We start from the raw sequence: 25,861 nt of genomic DNA, 5'->3' as shown, positions 1-25,861 counted from the left end.
CACTATCATTTGGAATTTTTTTTAATTTGTAAAACAAGTGAACAGGGCTATTTATGCGCCTCTTTTCTTTAATGAAAGTTCACCGCGTTTTCGACCCTTTCAACATTTTATTGGCTTCTTTTGGAGCCTTATGTGTGTGTGTGGGGGGGGGGGGGGGGGAGTGAAAGGGGACTTCATGTAAAGCAACAATGTGCTCAGTATTGATTTTTTCTGTTAGGCAATATGGCATCAAGATGAGCAGCATCTGCATATTTACTATAAGCAATAATTATAAAATTTCCAACACTAGCACTAAAATTATTGCGATCAACAAGTGGAGCTGAAGATAAAAACAGAGCAGAAGCAGATTTCCTGAAAATATGTGGAGGACGGGCTACTTTATGCAACAAATGATCTTTGTCTTGTAGAAGTTCACTGTTCATGTGTTTTCCTTTCATTTAAGGAGGCTGATTAAGTTCACTCGGAGCCCTATGGGTCTTTTTTTTCCTCTTTATTTTCTGATAAACACACTGTGAACTGTTTGGAAATTGAAGTTTAAGTTTCCCCCGGTGTTGCAGAATATTTAAGGAAAAGCATCAAGCAGCCATTCGTCTTTTTGTGACGCCCTGATTATCTGTTCAGTTAGAAACTGAACAGGACAGGTAAAAGGCACACGCCCTGTTCACTTTAAAAAGCTGAATCTGATGTTACCATTCGTCAATAAACCTCCATGAATGGAAACAAATGCACCTTCCTGATGATGTTCGTTTTTGTTCTGTTCAGTTTTACTGCTTGTTTGTCTCTGTGTCTTTGAGGCGACGCCACACACTCTGAGGCTTGTAACGAATCCGAATTTCCTCTGCGGGATTGCAATAACAAAAGCATCTCGTTCATAAACGTGTTGTTTGCTTGGAAGCCGTGTAATTATCGCAGCTCCCAAACATCAAGTAGACTGCGATATTCCAACTTTGTGATCTGGTTCAGTTTATCCATGTGTTTTCCTTTAAATGCGGTTTTATCTTTTTTTAATTTTTATTATTTTAAATTATCTTGGCAAATAATTTTAAGGGGTTTCTTTTAATGGCTTTTGCTTTTTTTTCTTTGCTTTTTTTTTTTTTTTTTTTTTTTTTTTAGAAAAAAATGACGGCCTTCACCTGTTGCGTATTTAAAGACAAAATCTTCTTGTTCTTTTTAAGCGTGTGTGAAAATGAAAAAATAGCGCTCAGTTTTTCTTATATAATTTTTCGTTTTTCGCCCTGTGGCCTGATATCTTTGCTGCAGGTCACCTGCAAACGCTCAGTTAATGATTGATTTTAGAGTAAACTTGCACTTTTCACTCGGTACATGTGCACTTGTTGAACATTGCCTGTGGAAGGGTTTTAATTCAGATCGACCGCAGATAAAGCTCTGCGTGGCAAACGTGATGTGCAGTAGTCGTGTGTGCAGGCAAATGTGCGATTGAACACAAACATGTCGCAAATTTTTTTTCTGACGTGTCATTTGCCAGTCCACAATAATTCCGCAGTTTTGCATATTTTTTTCTTTTCTTTTTGGAAATCAAATCACGCCTCATATTTTTAACCAAACAATTTTTTTTTGAAATGCCTCACTTTCATTTCACTGAAAAAAAAAATCCTTCGACTTATGACACAAAAATGCTGAAAAGATTGAATTAAAGGCACCGGAGACAGGGAGGGTAATTTGATTTGCTAGCGAGTGACAGGTCTTGTAGCCCTCCAACCTGCCGGGTAAATGTGGCCTGGGACGCCTTTCCTTCCCGATGAAGTCGGTGCATCCCTAAGAGGAGTATGACTGCTATAAAAGCTGCATGGGGTCTGGTTCAGGCTCCCATACAAGGTCACTACAATGCATGCTGCTGGAAATCTGTGTGTGTGTGTGTGTGTGTGTGTGTGTGTGTGTGTGTGTGTTTGCGCGTGTGTGTATGTAGAGAAGTGCTACTGGGTTGTCCCTCTGAGGGACCTTTTGACAGAGTGTGTGCAGACTAGGAAAAGTGTCCATCTCGTGGAAACCTTAAAATGCACCACAGTGGTGAATGTTTCAGTGTCGGCCTGAAAACAAAGACTGTGGACTGTGTATTTGGTTCTAAGTCTCACTTGTACAACAGTGACACTGTCACCTGGCTCATATGGATTCCATGAAAGCCTGGAGTGAGGGACAAGATGGAAAAGCATGATCCACTCATGCCTGAAGGAAGGATTTTCTCTGTGATTAAAAGAGAGTGAGAGACAGGGATGGGGCCCAAGGAGGAGAGAGAGAGAGAGAGAGAGCAATACAGAGGAGAGGGAGGAGAGAGAGAGATATGCTGGCTGCCTTCCTGCTCCTTTCAGATGATAAACGATCAGAGATGCATCCTAGCTGAGAGGAGACGGCCTTTTAGTGAGCATGTGTCCACTAATTTATGGCCCTCCTATCTGATTAGGTCAATATAGTGTGCTATTTAATTACATTTGTGTTATAACCTAGAACTGGAGATACTATACTTCTTTCATGTCACCCCTTTCTTATGTCAGCCTGATAGGATTAGCGAGGTTTCCTCTGGACTTTGCTCAGGACGGCTCTACCTGTTTGTACAACAACAGTTTTGTGAATTTGTTAAGTAGCAGATCGAGGGCCGCTTTTGTGTCACGGTTCGCAGGCTTCTAGGGTTTGTGCTCCGGCATCAATGCGTAAGAAGGATAAAACGGAAAATTGCTGATCGTTGTAGGGCTGTGGAAATTGTGTGGGATGCCGGTTGTTTGTGGGTGTGTTTTGACCTCTAGACACACCGAGGGGCTGCGGGATTTAGTAGTACTGATTCACTTCCTGTTTTGGAGGAGGACAGAATGCACAGGAAACAACAATTCAGGGCTTCCTTCTCACTTCTCAGCAGCCGTAATCACTGCTTCTTTCGCTGTGTTTTGCTTCCTCTGTTATTTGCACAGCATGAAAAAGTGTGTACACGCACCATATAGACGCTCCACGTTATTAATCTTATCAGTATGAACTGTAATTCTGTTCTCTGGCCCAGCATATTGACTTCTTCACTGTGATCATTTGCAGTCTGTCCAATGATTAGGTTATTAAAGATAATGTAGTTGTCTGCTGTCACAATATTGGACTCTCTTTCAGGTCAACTATGGGAAATCACTCTGAAATTTATCAGTATTGACATTTAAATCATCATCATGTACTTTGCTTTAATGTCTCAGAATTAATAGGACAAAAGGATATGCACAGTGGTTAGTGTCTGTTCGTGTGAGTGCTCAATAACCTGCCTGCATTGTCTTTTCTGTGACCTTGTTGCGGAAGCGTGTATGTATGCTTTAAGGGAGGGTGGTAAATCTGTAAGAATAAGTCGTTGTGTCATGAAATTCAGATATTTGTAGTCTTCATTGTGTAATGCTAAAAATAAGAAGCTATGCATTTAATCTTTTTTTGTAGTAAAATACAATTGCAATTAATTTAAGAGCAACACAGTTAAAGTTCAAGCCCTTGCAGTAGATCTTTACAGTTGTACCTGTGTTTGTTTTTCATAATGTAAAAATATATGTTATCATTTCATTCAGAGCTATCACCAACCACTGACTTAAAACAAACAAAAAAGCTGCTCTTTTACTAAAATAATGTTAGGATTGCATGTCTCTGCATGTCTCATTCATTCAGCACAGCAACACGGCAGTTTTTACGTGTGCACGTTCATTCTCTGTCATTCCCCTGCGAACGCTTCCTTCCCAAGCGTGGCAAACCCCTGAAAAGGGTTAAAAACATTTTCGCATTCACAAGAGGAAACAATTTCAATCTCTCCTACTCATTCCGCATCTGCATCACTCCACACGATAAACATTTACATTTAAAGTGATTTAAATCGGCTGCCTTTATGCTCCTCTGTGGTCCGTCCATCATCTAGACCCGCAGTGCCCGAGCTTCTCTTCCTCTCTCACCCTCTCGCAGTGTCCTGAGTTATGTCATTTATTTAAAAAGCTTAATAATTTAACTTGTCCGTCCTGTCACGGCTATGCATGTGGTAAAAAAGCAACGGCTGTAAAACGTTGGTGGTGTTTCCTGTGAATGTTTCTGATTGGCTTTGCATGCTTGTATGTTTTTTCCACAGGCCAAATACAATCATGGGCAGAGTGATTGAAATGTGATTGTGTGGATCCAAATCTACAGTGTTGCGCGTTAAATTGAGACAGCTTTAAATGCAGAGATGCAAAAGAATGTGCTTATAGACACTGGAGTAGATTTGCATTTGCTTGTGGAGGAAGCTGTCCTCAGAATGCATAACTAAAGGGCAATAGATGAAAGCTAATTATGATTTAATTATAGGGGATCACAATATTCTGACTTGCAGATAAACATAACTGAGGCTGTGTTGATGTTTTCAACAGTGAGTTGAGTTTCAGGGCACAGAGTCAGTGAAGTGGTGTGTTTTGGACCGCAGCGAACGTGGTTTCGGGGAGGGGGGGGGGTGTTTGACAAGTGAGTGCATTATGCGACTGTGTGGGTGGGTGTGTGAGAAGCTGTCTGTGTGCATGTTTAGGTCTGGTCTGCATGAGTTTGTTTTATGCAGGGTGGAGCTGGAGCCGAGCCCGACCCCTGTGTGTTTTACCTGCATCTCAATGAAGCAAGAGGTGATTTACCCTTCTGCTGCATCCACTTCTCTGTCTGTCTCTCTCTCTCTGTCAGTCCAGCAGACATTGATCTCTTTGCCAAGCAAGGTGACCGACAGTGTTTTCAGCTCTTCCAAAGTCTCTGCTTTCCCTTTCATTTGTACCTGGGAAAGGCCTTGACCCCACACATTGCCGCTATGTGTGTTGCCTTCTGCACATGGACCTCCCTTGTACAAAGCCCTGTTTGCATGTGTGTGTCAGTGCGTGTCTGTTTGAGTTGGAAAGTGGACGTGCATGTCGACGCTATGTGTCTACGTGTTTCTGACCCTGTGCCTAACCAGCTCTGTGTTTACTTTCATGAACAGGTGCATGCAGTTCTTTGCAGATTCACCCAGATGTACAGCAGTTTATTTAAACTGCTGTACATCTGGGAGTTTCTCCATACTCTGGTGCTTTTTAAGGTCTTCTCTGTGCTGCAGGTCTGTAACTGGGAGCTGCTTCGTACCCGAACGCGTCAGAGTTCATTTGGTGCCAGTGTGAATCGGATTACAGGGAAATGAATGGCTTTCATTGTTGCTTAAAGATGGATTGAGGGGCATTAAACATCCTTCTTTTGCCTCATTTCTCACTCTCAGAAGCAAAAAGTTTTTTTTATTTTTTTTAGTTTGATTCATTACTCAGGTTTCCTTTATTCACCCTCATCGCTGCCGTGTCTTCGTATAATGTCCACAGGTGTGCAGATCATGCATATGTTTGCAAAAATATGCAAATACCCTGCTGTGGGACACCTATAAACACTGATGAATGTAAGCATGACCTAATGTAGGATTTTATCATTTATGATACATCTAATTATATTCTAATGAAATTATTTGCAAAAAAAGAAGCCTAAATTTGGATAGTTTTATGAAGAATGGAGTAGAAATTAAATTATAGGAGATTACAAAATAGTTTGAAAAATATTATAACGATGTGAACTGCAGTGATTTCCTTTTTGTACTAAACTGTTCTGTGCATACAGTTTGGTTTTTTTTTTTGTATATGTTATTAAAATAATTAAGTTACGTCTCATTGTCAGCATATTTGAATGCATCAGTCTGTATCCATGGTTTAGTAAACGAGCTGGATAAAAACTGCTTGAATTTAAACCTTTTATTCAAATCTAATTCCTGATGTTTAACTGATCAAAATATCCCTGCATTTAACACATTAAATACAAATAAAAAAATGAATATGAATAAAAATTTGCTCAGAATCACTTGATATTATTTTAGTAACATAACAGGTTGGTTTTGGGGAACTGTACGAGCACCTCATATTCATTATTCAGTCACAGCATTACCGGTTTTCTAAGCGGACTGAAATTACCCCTGACTTTTACAGTCATTGCCAGTTTTGGGAACCAGATAGCCATTACTTAATGTCGGAAATATGTTGTGTTTACACCAGTGTGCACTTCTGTTTCATCAAAAAGTGTGTTAATGTTTCGTCCTGTTTTGTTTTTTGCAGGACGTCAAGAAAATTCCTCCATCTGTGATAGAGAGCTGTGCCCTCTCGGCCCCGCCACCCTGGAGTCTGAGGTAACTTGATGCTCATCTTTGACACTTTCAACAAAAACAACATCTTTAAAACATTTTTTGCTGTTTTTGATGCAAGGTGGAAATAAAATTTAAATTGATATTTTAATGATTGGTGGCACTGGGGACTAAATCCTCCTGCAGATATAAACTAAATACAGATCATGTTCTTACTAAGATTTTAATAATACAGCTTTCAGTAGCCATTAAATATACGCAGCAATAATTAGTTTTTTATATTTTATTGTCCAAATTCTAGAGTTATACAAAAAGGTCTCAGGATTAATCTCCTTTACTCGCAGGTTTCAGCACAAAACAAAATAGATTTAAAATGAAAAGAAATGCATCAAGTAAAACATTAATTATAAACAATAACCATACTAGAGAGCTGCTTATGCATTGTTTTAACTCCTGAAAGCTCTCTTTATGTTTTATTACATTATTGTAGAGAAGTAGAAAAGTTGAAAGCTACTATAATATTTCTGTTACCTGCTTTGTGCTCTTCATTGAAGCACTTTAAATACAGACAGGATCTCCTGATAAAAAACTATTGAAACTTCAGATATTTAGCTCTGATCAGTATTTTGATAATCAATATTTCAGTTCATCTGAGAGGTTCATCTTTGCATCAGATATTAGATTAAATGATTTGCTTTAACAAGGAAAGCAGACACCTGCTGATTATCATTATTTCTCACTTCACAACCAAACTCATCGCTCTCTCACAGCATCCATTGTATGCGATTTTTGGCATCACTGTGTTGGGGCTCTGACAGTGCTGCTTGAATGACGGAGGGGTGACATGCACCGAACTCATGGGATGAGACCAAAACCTTTCACCTCTGTCTTGACCCCCTGACTTCCTGTGTCCCCCTCTGCTCACTCTGCAGAGACAGACACTATACAGTATTTTTTTTGTTTTGTTTTATTTCTGGCAGATACACAGATGGAGGGATGTGGGATTGATGGAGTGAGTGAGGGATAGCGAAGACTAGATTTTATACTGTGACACTTGCAGTAGGAAAACAGAGGCTATAAAAGCAAAAAAAATGAAGGATGGATGAAAGGAACTGAGAAAAACTTAAGACTGAAGGTAAGAAACTGTGGAAAGTGAGGCGCCTGCTTTTGAATGCAGACATACACGCCGGGACGAGAGGACAGAAGGAGGTTAGGAGGCGAGGTAAGGGAGGAACGCATGGCGGGAGGGCTCCTGGTCGTGGATGCAGACAGACAGGCAGGGAAACCAGAGGAAGGCGGTGACCTTCTCTGCTGCTGGAGGATCGAAGGCTTTATTTAAAGGCCTGGTCAATGCTGGGTGCTGCTGAGGTATCAGCCTCGCAGCCAGGCGACTCATCACCACTGTAATACAACTCTCTAATGCTAACCCCCCCTCCCACTTTCTCTCTCTCTCTCTCACACACACACACACACACGCACACACGCACAGGACAGGACAGGACACTCTCTGGACACCTCAGGTTTTACCCTGTACAATCAGGAGGCTGGACAGAGGAAACTACCGCATCAGCATCAGCTAATTTTACCATGCAGCAGGGAGCACACTCTACTTTCTTCATGTGCTCAGCATTGTGAAGCGCACGCCAGTTTTGCTTTTGACACACTCTCCATCACCGCCTGTTATTTTGCTCTTGACTGATAACGGCCGATGTGAACATTTTTAAATGTGAAAGCATGGCCGTAGCGTGGATGCAGGCGGGGAAAGAGTTAAAAGCTGACAGAATGCAGCCTGCTAAGGCAGGACTCGTGCATCTGTTGGTGTGAGCGGAGCACGTGTTTGCGTTTGCGCATGTGTGTGTGTGGCTGCAGCGCGAGGACACCTGCGTGCTTCAGCACTTTCTGGCTGTCGGGAGCTCTGAGGTCACAGGCAGAGGGAGTGGAGAGGGCACATTAGAGTAAGCTTCAGAGCCCCCACCCACACACCACGCCTCTGCCGTTTCTTCCCTCCCACCACTTCAACCCTCACTTTTCCTCCTTCTTCCCCCTGTTATCCCCTCTCCCCGTCATCCCTCCTCCTCTCCTCTTCCTGCTCACTCCGGCTCGCCTTCTCCTCATGGTGACGGGGTGAGTCAGCCACTCGGGGGGAGGGGGGCGCATAGGGGCAAGGTGCCTCTGTGGCTGACAGCAGGCAGGTCGGGTTTTTGTAGACATGGCAGAGGAGGAAGGACACGTGTGCACGCGGAAGCTTTAAGGTGCGAGTTTACGGTGAGGTAGTGAGCACATCTTTAAATGGACATATGGGGTGCATACGTAAAAACCCGAAAAGCTTTTGCAAAAGATGGTGGATATTAACAGTAAGGTTATAAAATAAGGTTGGCTGTTTATGAGAAAAATTAAATGGGTACATGGGCACAAATAGTGATATGTTGTATCTCCTGATAACTATTCAATTTTTTGTCAGCGCATATAGCAAAAACTCAAATCAAATCACCTTTTTCAGCTTCTCAGAAAACATTCTGGAGGAAATCTGTATTGAATTTTAAATTTAGATTAAGCACAACTTAATTTAAATAAAAATACAAGTTCAGGTGATTAACAGTGCAGTTCACTGTATGCCCCAACACTGAAGTGTCATTTATGAAACACTGAAGTTGTGTTGCACTCATTTGTCATCAGCAGCAAACGGGATTTTTTTTTTTCCATCCACAGTTTGACACACTTCACTATCCTTCACTGCTTTGGATATATATAACTACTAGCTGCCTATAGTGAGACTCATTACAGTGTTAGAGTTTCGGTAGTGACACAGACGTCATCGCTCCATCCAGAAAATCCAAATGACAGTGAGGATATGAACAGGATGTATGCTCATTATTAGGCCTGGTCTGAAAAGAGAAGGGACCAAGTGGAACTGGGTCGGTGTTAGAAATAACAAAAAGACGAGAAATTTCACTCCGTGCAGTTGTAAAGACACACAAGACGAACACAGAATAGCCGTGTTTTAGATTCGGATTGTTTTTTCTAAAGTGTGTTTTTATTTCTAAGCCACAGATTAGATGCTACTTGATCAGGATAAAGTTTCACCCCCGAGCCAAACCTCTGAACATCAAGCCGCTTTTCTTTTCAACTAACATTAATATATGAATTTTTTCTCCTTTGTTTCAGCTGTTTAAGCCTGATTTGTGTTGTTTTATTCAAACATAATTAGTTGTAAAGCTGTTACTGCTGCACGCATGTGTGTGTTTGTGTTTGAGCCTCAGAGCCACTGTTGTCCTCTGGTTGTTACTGTGTGTTCACAGCATGATTGAGAGTGGAACTTGCGATGAGCCAGAGGTTAGTGTGATATAATGTATTCCCCTGAATCACCGCAGCCAGCAGCCCAGGGCCTTCCTCTTGCCCGCAGCCTCCTTTTCCTTACACACACACCTTCCACACTCCCCTCGCATCACCGTCCTCTCCCTTTCTTCCCTACGGTGACTACCCAGTGTTAGCTGCTTAGCACTGCACGCAGTGTCTAATTGAATTCCAACGCTTAGGCGTTAGCTCCTGATGCTATGTTAACACAGCACAATACTAACAATCCTCAGGACGTGTTCAACACTCTTCTTTTAATGAGAAAATTTGTGCTAAGCTCATTTTGGCAACACATGATTTATTCAAAGCTCCAAACTGTGTCTTCTGTATCCCCTAAAGGATCATTTTTATAGCCATCAGCAAATCAGCACTTCATATACACACATCGAGAACATGCAGAATATGTCTTGTGGATACGCCGCTGGTACACTTGTGTGTGCGTCTCCTCCTGCTTCTCATGCTTCCACTTGAGTGTATCCATTGTCGCTTATATAAATGTGTCTGCTGGTCTTTCTGCATCCATATTGCTGGCGATGCCGTCCATCCCCTCTCCCTGACACCTTCACTTTTATTCCCTGGCTCTCAAACATTAGCTCTGGGCTTTAATGGCACATATTTCCTGGGCCCGGCTGAAACGGGATGCATCTTCTCCTTGTTAGCTTGATAAATAACCAGGCTGCTGTGAAAGTGCTGAATTTTAGCTTTCAGCCTCTATTTTCTGCTGGATGACATTAATTTTAAGTGCTGAGAAGGAGCTAACTAATACAGACAAATAAATAAGGAGGTGGGAGGGAAGGTGCAGAGGTGCTGGAGTCAGTGCTGTCCCTCCCTTCCCCCCCTTTACCTGTTTACACACAGGCATTCATAGACGCAATATGCAAACCTGCAAAAATATACCGTACACACAAATGGTGCAAAGTCAAGCAAGCGCACACACTCGGTTTCTCAATAGGCGCCTCTGTTGTTGTCCAAACTGTAAAATCAGCTTGTCCTGTTATAAGCACAGCTCCGGCAAAGTCAAATGTTTGACATATTGGAAGCAGATAGTTGGTCAGTCAATCAGTAAGGAAGATTGGCTTCATTCATCTCTATTTATTATTTGCATTTCTTATTTTCTCTTTCAGTGTTACTGATTTTTTTGCAACATGGTGGGAGAGCTCCATCTGGAACACAATGATCTGGATTAAACTGTATTTATGTGTATTCCGAGACAACAAAGCAGAATAATTAAGTAGTAATTTTTTAAAATTTTCTTTTTTAGAAAAGACCCCCAAAAATGGTTTCTAGCTTTAGCAGTTGGTACCGATGAGTTTTAAACTGTATCTTTTTATATCCCCTCTTGCTCTCTCAATTCCCATTATTAATGGATTGATCTGTACTGTTTGTTTTCATGATTGTTCTCTTGACATACAGCTATACACCTCAGTGTCAGTTGAACCTTTGTTAGCTGTACCTGCTTTGCTCCTGAGAACAGAATGGGGGGGGGGGGAGAAAATTAGAATAGTAAAAATAAGGTTAGAATAAAAGGTTAAAGATGAATCTAGTCATGTTTTAGTTTTATCCTGATGCCTGTCCATTTTTTCATTTTTTTTTTTTTTGCCGTCCTTTATTCTTTATAATTTTTTATCATTACATTTCCAGTTTTGCAATTTATGATGCAAAACTGCAAAAAGTGCAACCACTTTTGGAAAAACACACAACACATTGCCAAATAACAACAAAGGCATGGCATAAAGGTGTTTTACACCTGATTTATAAACAAAAAGCAAAGAGACATCAACCAAACACATGAGCCAGAAAAGCTTTAACGTGCAAAATTATTCGCATGTATTATATGTTTATCTTAAATGTTTTACTAGAAGGTTTTTTTCCCCCCAAAATCGGTTTAAGCTGAGCACACACACAGACACACATGCACACACCATGAAGTGGCTGTGGCTTAGACACCTCATACATTATTTTAACTATGTATAGTGCAGTGAATAAAAAGGTCAGTGGTTGGGAACTAGCTTCATGTGACAATAAGATGCATGGACAGAGCGCTGCAGACCCTTCAGTCAGCATCTTGCAGCTGAGCGCTGTGAGGATGACACATATGCAGACTGGAGTGACAGATTCAACTCTAGGCTGTGTGTGTGTGTATTCACCTAGTGTTGATTGGTGGCCACAACGAAACACTTTAAAACAATACATTTGTGTGGGTTGTCAATGCTGATTGCACAAATTTCCCTTTTGCCCTTTGTATCACTTTGATAAATGTCTTTTATTATGGCATTTTAAAGCAAAAGAGGAGCAAAGATTTAGTTTTTTTTTTTTTTAAATATATTTATTTATTTATTGTTAAGTGGTGCTTTTATTAGACCATTTCTATTTTTATCACTATCAAAACACACTCTGTCCCTCTCTAGATGCAATGCAAGCAGTGCATGTTTCTGTTTGCAACGCAGGGTCTAATCTTAAGGGTGTATTTATCACATGCTGTCATGTTGTGGTCACATGACCACACGAACCACTGCCAGCAATTAAGGCTGATAAATCACTCATTTACAGCGAGCGAAGGAGGGACAGAGTTGGGTAAAGCGGAAACAAGAGAGTGATAAGAGAGAGGGAGAGGAATAATGGATCGCCTGTACCACTTCACAGAGATTTTCCTCTTTCATTTCTTTAACAGCGTTGAATGTTTTTGTGTTCGGGCGTTGTATAAACTCTTGCCAGTGAGGCTCATTGACTCATACAGGCAGAGACAAAGAGGCAGATGGTAGTTGTTTGTGGGGTTTACTGTGATTCTGACCTGACTGCACTGCTTTATTTATTTGTGTTCATGTGTGCAGCTGTGTGCATGCCTGCACGAGCAAATGCAATAGTGTCATGACAGAGAAAGAGATTCAGAGAGCACGAACGCAGAACTGTCAGTTCACCCATTTCATTCACTGCTGATGGATTTCTTCCCAGCCTAAGCAGGAGACTAGCTACTCCAGATACCAAACTATACTACAGCATGCATTATTGTTGTCAGCGCATAAGTGGAAATTCTCTTATAGTTAAAACTTTGGCATGCTTTGATTTTTACATTTTTTGTGACCTCACCTTATAGAAATTGAGCACATAAGCTCAAGCTTAGGTCTGTTCCTGGATGTGAATGTGCTCTAAGTTGCGAAGCATCTGTATAAGTTACATCAGAAAGTGTGTTTCAGCAGCAAGGGTCAGCGCTATGCTGACTGTCAGCCTGCGCACTCACTTGAAAAGGCTGATTAAAGATTCATGACAAAACAAAATAAAAGAAGAAACAGCCCTCTTTTAATGGGCTGAAGATAAGAGAGGAGACAAGCTGTGGTTTCTCTGCCGACAGTCGGAGCTCTCATTCATTAAAGACAGCAATCGCTAACTGGCTAAAGTCTTTACAATGTGACCAATGAGAGTCAGTTGAGTGAGTCAGGTTTCCTGCTACAGAGTGAGTGTTGCAGCAGAAGATTAGGATTCAGCAGTTGCTGTGTGTGAGTGTGTGACTATGTTTTTGTTGTTTAAAGAGTTACAACTTTTTCAAATCAACTGCCTGTTTGTGTACTGTGCAGAAAGACCTCTATGGTATAGTGTGCGTTTGTGTGTATGTGTTAACACTGCATTCAACAGAGGCAGGGAGGGCCCTGCTGTCTGTGGCTTTACCAGTAGAGTGATTCTGAAAGCTGGTTCCTGCGACAAAAGTAGCTGTTCTGGGGAGAAAAATAATCTGTGTACACATTAACTGTACCAGAATACAAAGTCAACACTGAGTGTGTGTTTGGGGGTGTGCGTGTGTTTGTACTTGTGCAGTAAGTAAAGTATTGCCAAAGACTGTGAAGCATGCTAAAATCTTCCAAAGCAGAGGACAGATATGTGAGTCCCTTCATTCTCTCTGACTTGTTTTCTAGTTTTGGCAGAAATGCCTTTTAATATGTTTATGGTATAAAACCACGGTAATATAATGTTTGTGTGTGGGTGTGTGTGTGTGCGTGTGTTTTCAAATATATATTAATAAAATGACTGAACGTAGGTGGAAGTATTAACATGTGCAGGGGATTTCTTGTGCTTTAAACACCATCATCCTCCACATTTCACACCATATACATATAAATCCACACACACACACGCGCGCGCACGCACACACACTCGAGCATACTCGTGTGACATAGGAAGAGTGCTGACCTCTTTCTCACTCTCTTCGTCTTCCTCATCTGCTCTGGTTCAAGGTTGAGACACATTTGAGTACAAAAAGGGGAGGAGACACAAGGGAAGGAGGAGCCAACGGCCTAGAGAGGCACAAGCACTCTCACTTTTGGCACGTTTGAACATATTGTCCTACCTATATAAACCACCACCTCTCCACTGCCCTCTTTTTACATTCAAACGCTACTATGTGAAAGTGCTAGTGACGTCTTTGTCTTCTCAGAAGTTATTTACCTCTTATATACCTCTGTGTGAAGTCTTAGGGGCGCTTTATTCATAATCAGTGCGTAATAAAGAAATAAATGAATGTAAGGGAAGTTCAAACTTGCATCTCTGACCGTGTTTCCCTGATCCGGATAGGTGCAGCAGTGTATCCTATACTGTATATTTTATGTGGTTTTATCTTGAGTGAATTAAAGGGCTTGTAAAGAGTGGAACGTTATTAGCGTCAGACCACCTGGGGTGAACATCTGCAGTCTCAAACGGCAGACCCAGCATACATCACTGTTCCTCCTCTCCATATTCACTGTCAAATATGTGCACACACACACACACACACACACACACACACACGTGCGCACATGCACACAGCTCTCCTTTCAGATGACTCGTGTTTTGGTGACATACACATGCAGTTGCCCATTTCTGCAGTGATGCATGCTGTTTATTAAAGAACCTACACTGTCACAAGTTAAATGCATGTTCTGTGCCTCTCGTCAGCCAGAGGTCAAAGGTCAGCAGGTTCACGTCAGAGCCTAGCTCACAAATGGGCAAACTTTGAAGCACTCTTCTGCGTTATTCTGCAGAGTGTTTGTATTAAACCTTTTTATTTGTTTATCTTATTTTTGTTGTATTATTCCTACAGTAACTAATCTCCTTTGAATAATTAGATGTTCTTTTCATGTTCTATTAGGACTGTTTTTCTTCACGTCTCTGCTCGAACACTATATTTTCATCTTCAAAGTGAAAGCTAAAATAGGGCGATCATTGCAATTTAATTACTACAAATCCCTTTGTGAATTTGCTCTTGTGTTTGTTTACATGCATAGATTTGCCAGCTTCTGCACTTTTGTGCGCGTTTGTGTATGCTTCAGTGGATGCCTTTACGTTCCTGTGTCGTTCCGTATATGCCCCTTTATTTTTAGTGTGTGTGAGTGTGTGCAAATGAGGCCGCAGTGGGGTTTATTTAAATAGATAAGATGGTGTTTTATTCCCAATCAGAGGAATCTCCTGTCGCATTTCAGTCTCTTCATAATAACCTCCAGCATTGCTCCACAACCCCCTGACACACATGCACATGTGCACATATACACACACACACACACAGTATTGCAGACGCTGCAGTTTTTTCTCTCTCTGGGGTAAAAGGCTTTGATAAATGAAAATAAATACTTTTCTTCATATGAGTAACAGGAGAGGAAAGAAGCAAATAGCTGAAATGACAGGAGGCCTCTGACAGTTTGATGCCTCAGTACAAGCAAATATATGACAAAGAAACATTTTCCAGAAGTGTGTATGAGTGTGTGTGACACACTGTGTGAGTGTGATGCAGTTGAGCACTAAAACACAGGTGCACCCCTTAGTCATTGAAATAAAAGAGAAAGGGAAAGTGATTCAGGGATGTGGGCCGAGGAGAAGGGAGATTCAGCAACTGGCATGTAGGCTGACATGTTAATTGAGTAACAGTAAGAGGGGAAAACACAGCACAACACATGATTTAGAGGAAACCGGTTCTCCTCTTCAGTTTGTTTCTCTCACTGCAAGGTCATGTAGGAGCCTCCCGCTTTCTCTCTCTCCACCTTTGTTTCCCTCTGCTCCTCCGGACCTCATTTCATTCAACACTCCCGAACCTCCGACAGCTCCATAACTATAACTCTCTCCTCGCCGTCTTCTTCTCCTCTCTTCTCTTCATCCACAGCTAAATGACTCTGTCAGAAATAAAGAACGCTTATCTTATCTACTGCCTCCACTCTGCTGTCTCTTTCCCTGCCAGTGTCACACACAAAAATAGGCACACACAAAGAAAAAAATAACATTGAATGGGCAAAAAATAAAAAGTAAAACAGCCAAAAATTTTTAAATGTACTTTGAATAATTTTTAATATTTTATGAAGCATCTTAATTATTCCTCTGAGATGGAAGTTTCACTCTTGTTCAGCAGCATTCAGCTGGTTGCACTGACTCAGTTTTCACCCACATGCCAGAAAGAAAGATTTACAGCCCACAGTGTGGCAGACAGGTAGATGGAGGCTTGACAGAGGACAGGTGTCCACTCATTCTGTTCTGCACAATGAGTGGAAACCCCACTCCACACACACACACACACACACACACACACACACACACACACACACACACACACACACACACACACACACACACACACACACTCTCTTACACTCTTCCTCTTCTTCTTTTCCTGTCACTCCCTTCTTCTCTCTTCCCTGTGGTGTGGAGTAGAGAGAGGGATCTACAGCTATATGCAGCCTGTGGAGGGCTTACTGTCTGTTTTTGTCTTTGTGTGTGTGTGTGTGTGTGTGTGTGTGTGTGTGTAAGCCACCTACCAGCCACTCAGTAGGGGGCCACATAGGGCTGAGGAAAGAAAGAAAGATGAGGGGGTGGGAAAGAGTGTGATAAGGATAAAACTCTCAGCAAGAACAAACACATGGTAACAAACAGAGAGAGAGAGAGAGACACACACACACACACACACACACACACACACAGCTCAGCACGTGCTTCAGCAATCTGTTAGGTCTCCCTGAGCACTCCATCACTAATAGTCACGATACAGAGTGCAACATGGATTTTAATCAGCATGTATTGTGATGATTTTGCCTTTCTGTTGCCTAAAAATGCGCACACAGACACAAAGTTGGCCTACAAACAGTCTACAGTTCAGAGGGATCAAAGGTTATGAGTATGCATCGACTGGTGCGCACATATGTCGAGGTTATGCATATGTTTATTGAACCTCGTCCAGTTCGGCCATCTTAGTCGAGTAAATTAGCTTCGTGTGCTCTATATTATTCAGGATCGTCCTTTGTTCGCTGTTCTGGGAGCTTGTGCAGCAAGAAAACGACAGAGGAAAGGGAACACGCTCGCACCAAACAAACAGCAGATAAGTCTGTATGCAAGGATGTGTGAGAGACGGAGAGATGAAAAGAGTGATAATTCCTCTGCTACCCTGAGGCCTCTTGCAGCCTCGCGGGCTCCCTATAGGTCCCCTGACACATGCCTGAGCAGAAAGCTGGGGCCCGCTAATTGGCCCCTGTGATAACACCAGAGACAAAGGTAAAGTGTGTGTGGAGACGTTTTCATATTACAGCAGTGCTGAAAGCTCACATTTTCTACAAGTAATACATTGTTGGTTTGTTATTCTGCTTTGAAGGGTGTTTGATTTGTAAGCTCTGAGTACATTTAAGATCTGCTAGCTTACTGAAGTCGGAAGGCACCGAACGACAATTAAAGCATATACACTAGTTCAAAGCGCAGCTCCAGCCTTTAAACGGCTTGTTTCTCTAATTGTTTCATTATCTCAGTATGCTTATTAAATGTGCGATAATTGTTAATTACCACATGAGGATTTGTAAAGGATTTGTCTTGAGTATCAAAACAAATTAATTAAACTGAACACATTTAAAACAACAGCAATGATAACAGCAGGTGCAGTGTTTGTGTGTCTGTGTGTGTCTGTGTTATTTTAGATGCTGCGCTTGTTTGTTTGAATCTCTGTTTAATTGAGATTCATAGGAGGAATTTAAATAAGATTCAAATGAGATTCATAGCTAAGTGTAGCAGCACAGGTAATATGCAGATTGGTTTAATGATGATTCAGTGTATCTTGCAGTCTAACGAGAGTTAGATTAGACCATTGGAAGACGTTGGCTGAAATCATTACTGTGGTTGGAGGGAAAAGCAGTGGAAGAAAAGGAACTGTTGTTAAAAGGCATTTAAATGTAAATGGAATTAAAGTATTCTGAAAGGCAGATTTCTCAAAGATATTCTGTAATGTGATTTAGGGAAATCCATGCTTAAATATAGTGTGTGTCAGAAAGCAACAAAAAAGCAGTTTATATCTAAATACCTTTAAAAACAAAAAGCAGTTTCAAAATGAATACAGTCTGTAAAAGGAAAAAAAAGACTTGGATCATGTAAAATTTCAGGCTGTGAAGCTGTGCATGGTTTTTGTTTTGTTTTGTCTAAATTGTTGTCTGGGATAAATTCCTCTGTTTATCTGACAGCAAAGACACTGAAGGCTACTGTACATCTGATTTCATACACTTACCAGTTTAATCTGTGTAACATCCAGATGCTCACAACAGCTGGGACATTATAACTAAATAAAACGTGGCTCCTGAGCTTGCACATACAGGCATGCACACACGTCAACACTTATTCCTCGGTTGCCTTCCATACATGCGCAACGAGTTGTTTCTTTTCCCTTCTCCTGCTGTACATACGCCTGGACAGATGTGCACTGCTGGATACTTTATATTTATCTATAGTGGGCTCACCATAATTAAATTGATGGGAAAAGGCGTTACGTGTGTGTGTGTGTGTGTGTGTGTGTGTGTGTGTGTGTGTGTGTGTGTGTGTGTGTGTGTGTGTGTGTGTGTGTGTGTGTGTGTGTGTAAAGGAATATATCTGACTCTGTGATCGGCACAAATACTCATAATTCTTTTCTGTGGGATGTAATCAAATGCATTCACTATTATATATACGTAATCCTGAACTTTAATATAACAAATATCAAATGTATTATATTAATTACTAAATAATATTCATGATATTACACTGAGACAGTGTGACACTTGTGTGACCATTTTCACAGAGTTCATATATAAAAGTAAACAGTATAATAACAAAAAAAATACATATTGACAGCATTTGCTTATCTAAACGTTCATTCTGGATAATCTTGCTTGCTTAACCACAGATTTTAAATAGGAAGCTAATGCAAAAGTAGTAAGCACTTAGATGCTGAAGGACTAAATAAGGAAACAAGTATTCTGAGGGACTGGTTAAGGCACAGCAGTAGGCATGAGACTCTCTCTGCTGTACAACTGCAGTATTGATATATGCTGCAGAGCCTGAGCTTACCGTCCCACTTTATTTCAATTAGCTCACAGGAAGCAGGAAATAACCTGCAAATCAATTGTCATTTCTATGGGACTGGGGCTGGAGGCTGAGATTCACTTTGTCCACCAATAAAAGATGATGTAGCCGTGAAGAAGATTAAAGGGAATTTCCTCTTCACATACCCTCACGCCGTTGTACAGTATATCATTAGCGTGTGATGTTTAGTGCTTCAAGGTTGTTATGGTTTTTCTCTGAAGTGCGGAAATTATTTTTCATGGTACAGATTCTCTGGCCTCCTCAAATAGTAAGTGATCTTTCACATAACCCAGAGTGCTACTCTACAGCCAAAACATGTTGCAAGTCAAAATGCAAATGTTGCTCGATTGCACTTTGGTCTTTTGAGCATCGTTAAGAAGATGTTTCAACACAGGATTTCTCCGGGGCCTCGGGGCCCAATTTAAAGAATATATATAATAACCAGTGTTGGGCAAGTTACTTTGAAAAAGTGATTCATTTATAGTTACTAGTTACTTCTTCAAAAAAGTAACTGAGTTACAAGATTCTAAAAGTAATTAATTACTGGAAAAGTAACTATTGCGTTACTTTTTAAAAAAAATTTTTTTAACCCTCTGGGGTCCAGGGTATAACTGGCCATTTTTCACTACTTTTGATTTTACCTCTACATTTCACTGTTAAAAACTATTTACTGTGCCTTGTTCGGTATCATTCTTTTCAGCACAACCTCGCGTGTCTGACTTTACAGTTATGTTTTCATTTTGACATACTGTATTAAAAAAATTGATCTAAAATCAGAAAATAAAACATAAATTCCAAGTAGAAAAGGTTTTTTACTGTAACAACCACAAACATGTTTAATGAGTCATATTTCATAACTTTAAATGCAAATATAAATTGCCAAATCATATGCACAAGTTTTGCAAACAAAGTTATTTGCAGCCATTTACCTTTTACCTTTTTTTAAGTAACCATTTCAAACTATTTACAGAACAATCAGCTGTTCTGCATTCAATAAGATGCTGCACAAATTATTTGTACCACTCCAAAAAAATAATTTCTGTCCACTATAAAGGAGAACATCACAGCGTGATACCTGCAGGTCTGACAGCAGCAGGTGTATCACTCCTGATTCTACCTGGAGACAGCAGTCGCCTCATTGTTCTGACACACAACACAAAACTATCCACAACACTACACACTAACTACACAAGACAACACATTAACTACACATTCCAAACACGCTAAACGTCACAAATCTCTCACATCTCAAAACTCTCTCTCTCTCGCCATCACTCCTAAAACTTCCCCCTCTTTCTAAACAACCAAATGTCATGTTGCCATATCATTTTTTTGATTGATCGACATGGTACATTTTTCCACCAACACGAAAGGGCTGGGTTTTTTTGGTCATAAGCAGAGAGTGCTTGCTAGCACTGTCCTTAGACAGTAAACGTGACAAAAGTGTTCAGGAAAAAACGCCGCGTATACCGTATATTGTTTATCATGACTCTGGTTTTACGTGGCCTATCAACACAGTTTAAAAACTGGTATATATCACCTTGTTGCTTTGTCATCTTGAAGTGGTCATGTGATTGGCTTACCAAGACTACTTTATTCTTCCTCAGTCAAACAGCAGCACTCATGTGATTGTTTTGCCCCTTAGCTCCAGGTGTTGTGCTCGAAAGTGATCGTCAGGCAGAAAGTGATTGCTGCACGCGGGAGCGCGCGCAGCTGCTTAAAGCTGTAGCGCCCAGACTACTTACAGCTACTTCCGTGCGACTGATATGAACACAGCTTCAACCATCTGTTTGTTGAAAAATAGTAACGCGACTGCACAGCATTGTAACGATAGGAATAGTAATTAGTTAGATTAGTCGTTACTGAAAAAAGTAACGCCATTTGTAACGCCGTTACTTGTAACGCCGTTATTCCCATCACTGATAATAACAATATGAAAAATGTGTTTTCTTGTTAAGGATTACCGCTGGTTGGAGTTGGGTTTCTAGCTATGATTTGAGACCAAAAAGCAGAGTTTAGTGAAGAGTTTTATAGTGCCAAGCCCGAAGCCAGCTCATCAGGTGAGGAGTGTTGTTTTTTAAGCAGTCACTCTGTTGTACATTGTGTATTTATCTATCTGACTGTCAACTTGCAGTTAGAACCTTAGAATATTTGCACACCCCATAGGAGCTCCACCACTTATGGGGGTTATGCAAGTCTGTGGGTCATTCTCAGAGATGGGCAGTAACGTGTTACTGTAATCCGATTACTTTTTTCAAGTAACAAGTAAAGTAAGGGATTACTATTGCAAAAAAGGTAAAAGATTACTGTTACTTTCCCAGCACTCTGCATTACTGTGTTACTAAACCGTGATTTCGTTTGCGAGAGTGTCTCATGACAATGATGTAAGCGAGTGCGACGTTCGTGGCAACAGCTGTGTGCAGATCAAAAATGGATAATATATTGAGTGCAGGGGAGAGTATGAGCGTGCAGCGTTTAAAGCGTGGAAGTACTGACCTTACTTTGAGTTTGATTCTGTCAAAAGTGACAAAAACATTAACGTCCGCTGTTCACTGCGTGGGAAGAAAACTTCTTTTTACAGCGAAAAAGCCCCTAAACTTCCGAGCAAGCACCGAGTACGCTGCCACGGTAATGTGAAATTCACAGAGAAACTCCCGGATCCTTCCACTGACATGACCGCTGCAGCACACCTGCACCAGGAAAAGCCTCCGCCTGCCCCACTCCTGCTAAACGGATGAAAATAGAGCAACAGGACCACTGAGTCTTTGATTTTATTTATTTTCTGCTGTGTTTTACATGCATCTATTTGAAAGAGTGAGTGTAGTGATATGCAGAAAATAGGTTTAAATGTTAAACAAATTTCTTCCAGTCAGAGAATGTTGCATATAATTAAATTTTTGCTTGGTGCATAAAGTTAAAAGATTAAAACTAATAAAACTAGTTTTAAAAAGAGACTTTTTCATTGGATTACATTTTATATGATGGATTATGCAGAAAAGGTAGAATTGGGCTGAAAGATCTATTGCTTTATTACCTATTCAGGTTGTAAATAGTGTTTTTAAAAAGTAACTAAGTAACTAATTACTACTGAAAATAAGTAATCAGTAAAGTAACAGGATTACTTTTGGGGGAAGTAATCAGTAATTAGTTACTGATTACTTTTTTCAAGTAACTTGACCAACACTGGTCATTCTTGAAAGAGCAGCTGGAAGAGGTCCAGCGCTGACCAGTGAGAGAACCTTGAAGGTGGAATTTAAGGTGGATGTGGTTCAGTTTTTTGTTAATAGGCAGAGTTTTGAAACTTTATGATTGCACCTCTTCCCAGTGAGAAATGGCAAAGGGTTGAAAGTTGTTTTTTTCAACATGGGGTATTCAGTAGAAATACACCACTAACATTTCATCCCAGTAGCTTTCTCATTCATAAAAACATTTTTGTTTTTATGATATAAAGACAATCTATCTTTGTGATGGATAGTGGCGCTTACATTAAATCAGACTTGGAATCACACCACCAAAATAAATGTGATGAATGCTGATGTGTGCTTTTAATGACCAAGCACAAAACTGTGCAGTGACAGAAAGCAGAGGAGCAGGAAACTGAATATGCTCTGTGAAACACACTGGAAAGCTTTTAGCGACGGAGGTGGGGAAAGGGAGGTCAATATGGATTGCAGCTGAGCAAGATATAGAAGGTTATATGGTGTATGATCATATCAGAAAACACAGTTATGTATGCACCCCACTTTACACCGTGTCACACACACAAACCAGAAAACACTGGGACGCACCACCGAGTGATTTGTTTGTGTTGTTGGTGCAGTGGACTGAAGCTATGGAGGTAGTAACTGTTTGATGGTAGGCTTTATGGAGACACTATATAATGCCTGTGACAGTTTATTCAGTGCATGTCAGGATGAGGGGATTTGTGACACTACAATGGTTGGAACACTCCTGCAGCCTTATGCACTTATGCACCCTCCATTCACAGCTCCAGTGGGAAAAATGAGTGAAGGATATGTGAATCTGTTTGCATGTTAAATGCTGTAGAACCGTGCGCTGTGCGACGCTGAAACAAGGCTGTATTTCTAAAATAAAACAAGCACTAAAGTCAGATGCTGTGGAAAATGACAGAAATATCTCTTATTTCATTTAAGTTTCTGATTTGAATGGAACATAATATCCATCCCTCTGACACACTCGAGTAGACACAAATGTCTGAAACAGTTTAAAGAGAGATTTTTTTCCTTTGCTTTTCAGCTCCGGTGGCAGGCGATTGCAAACCAGACAAGATCGTTAGACGGTACATTTTCTTTAGAGGAAAAAAAAAACATCTCCCCTTTTTTTTTTCTTTTGTTTTTTTGCACTAACTTTTTGTCCAGCTAGTTATTCCCAAAGGTCCATTAGCCGAGTTCTCATTGGTTCTACTCTTGGCTGGATGCTATTAGCCCTGTGATTGGGTATTGAATTAGCCTGCTGATTTTGTATTGAAGGAGTGAAGACTGATGAGAGGATTTGGCTAAGCTTTCTTCTCTAAACCTCATTACTCACACTCAAAGAGAGCAGAACTGGAAGACACACACAGAGACACACACACCACTCACAAAGACATGTACACACAGAGGTTTCTTTCCTACTTAAATTCACGCTTTTCTATCGAAGCTTTAACAGTTTAAACCACGGCCCGCTCTCTGTTGCCTCCAGGTAGAGGAGGATTTCTTTTTTTCAAAAATACACCTGCATTGCTTTCTAAACTCACCTTTCACATCTGTTGTAGATAAAACAGAGTCAAAACCACCAAACTAATGTGTCGTGCATGTATAGGCAAGTGCTGCAGAGGCTCGAGACACTGGGAGACAACCTGTCTGCACTGAAAAGAAAGCCTTCTCAGCCCAAGAGAGTGCTGCATGCAATTGGAGGCTGCTAAGGAGAGAGATGTGTGAAAGACTTTGTGCTGATTTATGCTGTGTTTCATCCCACAATAAAGATTATGGATGATGATATTGATTTAGCCGGGGCTATGGCCATGACTGGACTCGGGCTCTCAGGTTGGAAAGAAGAGAGAATTTAGCTCATTAACATTCTCAGACATAGTGAGGAAGCCTTCTGTCGGTGATTGTGTGCAGATGAATGTCTGTGTCTGTGTGTGTGCACGAGACTTAGATCATCTTCTGTATTAGCGGCACGACTCTTCCCTCCTTTAGTGTTTGTGAAAGTGATGAACCCCATCCTGTCCTCCTCTTTCCTGAGCCCGAGAGTGAGCAGCAGGCGTTCCCAGCAGCACGGTGCAGCAGACCAGGAGGGAGGGATGAAGTTATTGACTCCACTTTGATTTAACCTCTCCTGCCTGATCCTCAGAAGCTCGCAGACACATGCAGATTTGGGAATTCTCAGAATACCAGCCGCCTTCTAAGAGATGAGCATGTTAAAGATGCCATTCAGAATATACTACTGGCTTCAGATCCTTTTTATTTTGATGAAAGTGGCTATACCACAGTGTAGAAATCAAGACGCTGCTTTGAAAAATTTACAAGTATACACAATTGTAGCTAATAATCAAAGGTGGCAATTTTTTACTGTGTAAATGTTTTTAATTTATTGTTAATTTATAACATTTTACTTTGTTAACAAATGCATAAATAAATGTTTATATTTACTTACAATTACATTATGTTTACTTAGTCATTCATAAAGTGTTTAGGATGTCACCATTTCAGAAGTTATATTATTCATAGCGATGGGCAAGTCACCTCAAATATAGACTCAGTTACCTGTTTTATTGCTTTGTAGTGAAACAAAATCCTTGAAATATCTGTTTCATTACTTTTGTTAAGTTGATGTTTAACAACTCCAAAGCCTCCGTTGTTATGTTGTAAAAATAGAAAACACTATATTGCAGTACATCCAGGTCAGGATAGCGACAGGCAGGGGTTAAAATGGGCCAGAATGGGCACCTCCAGTTAATGAGCAATTAAATAAGGAACACGCTCCATTCTCTCTCTTTTTAAGCAATTATTTTTCCCATGCTGCACTGCTACAGCTGATCTCATCTGCCAAATCCCATTTTAAACCCCTGGAAATAGGCTAATACAGACTGGTTTCAAGTTGAAGGAAAACCAACACAAAGTGGACACTGTCAAACAGCCAGTGCAGTAAGTCTGTACTGCAGGGATGAAAACCTTCCAGAAGGCATTCGCTCATTTGCTGTGGTAGTAGAAAAGCCATAAAGTTTTTTGTTGAAAAACTTGCTGGGGGACTAGAGAAGCAGAAAGTAACTGAAGCAGGTGCTCTTGAGTAAATTAGCTTGTACAAGTCTGGTGTAAATGTGTTTCGTAACTTGCACATATATACTGTACACTATGCTTCTAAATATGTATGTTTCTCTGCACGTGTTGGCTCGGCTAAATGCTTCTGCACAGTGCTTAAATATCCGCAATTTGAGACCATTTCAGACTGAAACAACAGCTAATAATTAGGAGTAATATCACTGAGTGCTGCTATGCTGAACACTGTTAGAGTTGTTGAACAGGACAATGGCGCCAAAGTGCACTTCTCTTTAATTAATTACCCGCTTTTGTTTCTGGAGGCAATACACAAACACACACACATGCACACACATGCACAGACACTCAGAAAGAGGCAAGAGTTTGGTTTTTAGAGGAAAAAGGAGGAAACGAGGGAGAGAGGAAGAGGGTAATATCAGCAGGCTATCTATCCTCTCTTCCACTGTGCATCCCAATCCTCTTTGGAAATAACAAATGCATAAAGGAGCCACAACACAAATATATCTGCCTGGCTCAGATAGATAGTGCTATGCTAGAGTTTAATACCCTTATGTAAACCAGTAACAATCAAGCCCTAACACACACCCCCACATCACCACTAAGGGGACAATAAGGAACACGCTCCATTCTCTCTCTCCAGATATGAACAGTGAGGAGTGATTGTGTGTGTGTGTGTGTGTGTGTGCGTGTGTGTGTGTGTGTTTGTGTGTAAGAAAGAGAGAGAGAGCGAGAGACCAAGCTGGGTTTTTTTTTCCTTCAGCAGATAGTGAACAATGCCGTA

General features: G+C 40.8%; 1 protein-coding gene across 1 annotated transcript in view; it reads left to right on the top strand.

Annotated features, from left to right (window-relative positions):
• Positions 1–25,861, top strand: part of mafb (MAF bZIP transcription factor b) — a 44,931-nt gene that overhangs the window by 2,143 nt on the left and 16,927 nt on the right. Inside the window, exon 2 of the mRNA XM_084933169.1 lies at positions 6,099–6,169. Within this exon, the coding sequence (XP_084789295.1) occupies positions 6,099–6,126 (28 nt within the window). The 3' untranslated portion in view covers positions 6,127–6,169. The remainder of the gene's footprint in view (positions 1–6,098; positions 6,170–25,861) is intronic.

Source organism: Perissodus microlepis, chromosome 7 (assembly GCF_051167445.1).
Source record: "Perissodus microlepis isolate ML-2025 ecotype Zambia chromosome 7, ASM5116744v1, whole genome shotgun sequence".
NCBI lineage: Eukaryota > Metazoa > Chordata > Actinopteri > Cichliformes > Cichlidae > Perissodus > Perissodus microlepis.
This window is presented reverse-complemented; position numbering and strand designations above follow the sequence as displayed.